We start from the raw sequence: 1981 nt of genomic DNA, 5'->3' as shown, positions 1-1981 counted from the left end.
GTGGTACAGAAGAGCAGTGGGGCAGATGTGCAGGGGGTACAGTGGTGGAAGAGATAGAAGGGGGTTCAGCAGTGGGACAGAAGAGGAGTGGGGCAGATGTGCAGGGAGTACAGTGGTGGGAGAGATGAGAATGTGTTTCAGCAGTGGGACAGAAGAGCAGTGGGACAGATGTAAAAGGAGGTGTATTGCTGGGGCAGATGAGCAGGGTGAACAGAGGTGGGGCAGAAGATCAGGGGGAACAGAGGTGGGGCAGGAGAGCAGGTGGGTACAGTCTGGTGGGGCAGATGAGAAAGGGGGATTACAGTGGTGGGACTGATGGTACCAAAAACTCTTTTCTGGTCTTTTGTATATTACAGGTGAAAGGAGACGGCTGCAGATGGATCTGCGCACAGTCATGGAGGACTCAGAGGAAAGGCAGCTGGAAAAGATTGAGAACTTTTCTGAGAGGCGGTTTCAGGCACTGCGTCAGGATGCACAGGAAGCTATGCGCCAGGAGGCAGAAATTGCCCAGCAGCAGATGGAGCAGTTGGCTACCTTCAACCAGGCCTTCCTTGGTGTCCTGGGTCAGCTTGTTCAAGTGCTTGGAGCCAGTCGTGATCCTAGGTCACCACCCAGACAGTAGTCCCTTTCATGCAGCACAGGACCTGTACACATTTAGTTAAAAAAAATTTAGTTTAGTTTTTGTAAAAAAAGCTTCTTTTTTAATATATTTTTCACATTTTGACTTTCAAGAATATATAGAAAGATTCATTTTTTGTGAAATAGAAAACATGAGAGACTTTTTAGAGTATGTCTGATTTAATGTAACACTTTATTAAAAATATAGTAATACTTTATTAAAACTTTTAAAAATGAATAGTAAGAAATTAAACGTTGAGGTGCCGCATCAGAGCCTGACGTATTTCACTGCACTCTTCTTCCATATCCTGTGCTGCTATCACTAGTACTGGCTCTTCTGAAGATGTATTCCAATCCTGGTGGAAGTCTTCTCCATGACTTTCACAAAGATTGTGAAGAACACAGCAAGTAAGCACCATGGATTTGGCAAGTTTAATGTCACTGTCATTCCTCTTCATAAGACACCGCCATCTACCCTTAAGTCTTCCGAAAGCATTTTCCACTAAGACCCGTGCCCTGGATGTTTTCTTGTTGTAGGTTTGTTGTTCTGGTGTCAGGCGGCCATTGTCAGGAAATGGTTTCAGGAGCCAATTTTGTAAAGGGTAGGCAGAGTCCCCAAGCACATAATAGCCAACATTCACCCCACAAATGTTCTTAGTGCAAACAGGGTACAGGCCTCCCTGGCCAACCCAATCCTAAAATGTGGACAATCTTAGAACCCAAGCATCATGCAAACTCCCAGGCTTTCCTACATTCACATTCCAGAACAGTCCTTTTCCATCTACTACTCCCTGGAGGATGATGGAATGCCAGCCTTTACTGTTGAAGTAGTCAGTGTGGTATTCTAGTGGTGCTATTATTGGTATGTGTGACCCATCAATAGCACCAACACACTGTGTAAGGCCCCACCCGTTCTCAAAGTAGTCAGCCATGTCTTTAAGCTTTTCCCTGTCCAGAAAATGTACAATTTCAGGAGCTAGCAATGTGCACACAGCCTTACAGAAGTCCTGCACACAGCGGCACACTGATGAATTGCTGACACCAAAAAGATGACCTATACTTCGGTATTCACTGTTGGTAGCCAGCTTCCACAGTGCAATGGCAACTCGTTTCCTCACAGGCAAACTGGCTCTGAAGTTGGTGTTTTGCTTCTCCATCGCTGGACGTAGCTTTGCACAAAGGTATGAGAAGGTTTCCTTAGACATTCTGAAATTGTGCACCACTGTGCGTGTGTGAATCCTGGGACGGTCACATCCCACCACTCATTGGCGCGGGGGAGAGCCCAAATGACTGGTCGGTGGCGCTGCTTTGACAAAAGGAGAAGCATCTAAAAAAAAACACAGATGGTAACAGATCACAAAAA

At 45.8% G+C, this 1981-nt stretch overlaps 1 protein-coding gene across 1 annotated transcript; it reads right to left on the bottom strand.

Moving 5' to 3' along the window:
* Positions 1 to 866: 866 nt before the first annotated feature.
* On the bottom strand, positions 867 to 1775 carry LOC141148032 (uncharacterized). The gene is made up of 2 exons (XM_073635190.1): positions 1371 to 1775; positions 867 to 1313 (listed from the first exon to the last, which is right to left on the bottom strand). Exons 1-2 carry the CDS (start codon positions 1773 to 1775, stop codon positions 867 to 869), a joined length of 852 nt encoding a protein of 283 aa, XP_073491291.1.
* Between the last annotated feature and the right edge of the window lie 206 nt (positions 1776 to 1981).

This window comes from Aquarana catesbeiana, linkage group LG06 (genome assembly GCF_042186555.1).
Source record: "Aquarana catesbeiana isolate 2022-GZ linkage group LG06, ASM4218655v1, whole genome shotgun sequence".
NCBI lineage: Eukaryota > Metazoa > Chordata > Amphibia > Anura > Ranidae > Aquarana > Aquarana catesbeiana.
Note: the sequence above shows the minus strand (reverse complement) of the source record. Positions and strands in the feature narration are given on the sequence as shown.

Bases quoted from the DNA above. Each gene is read 5' to 3' on its own strand.
- LOC141148032 (XM_073635190.1), bottom strand. From the start codon at position 1,775: ATGGAGAAGCAAAACACCAACTTCAGAGCCAGTTTGCCTGTGAGGAAA. The intron at 1,314-1,370 runs GTAGGAAAGCCT...TCCACATTTTAG, and splicing joins GACTGTTCTGGAATGTGAAT to GATTGGGTTGGCCAGGGAGG.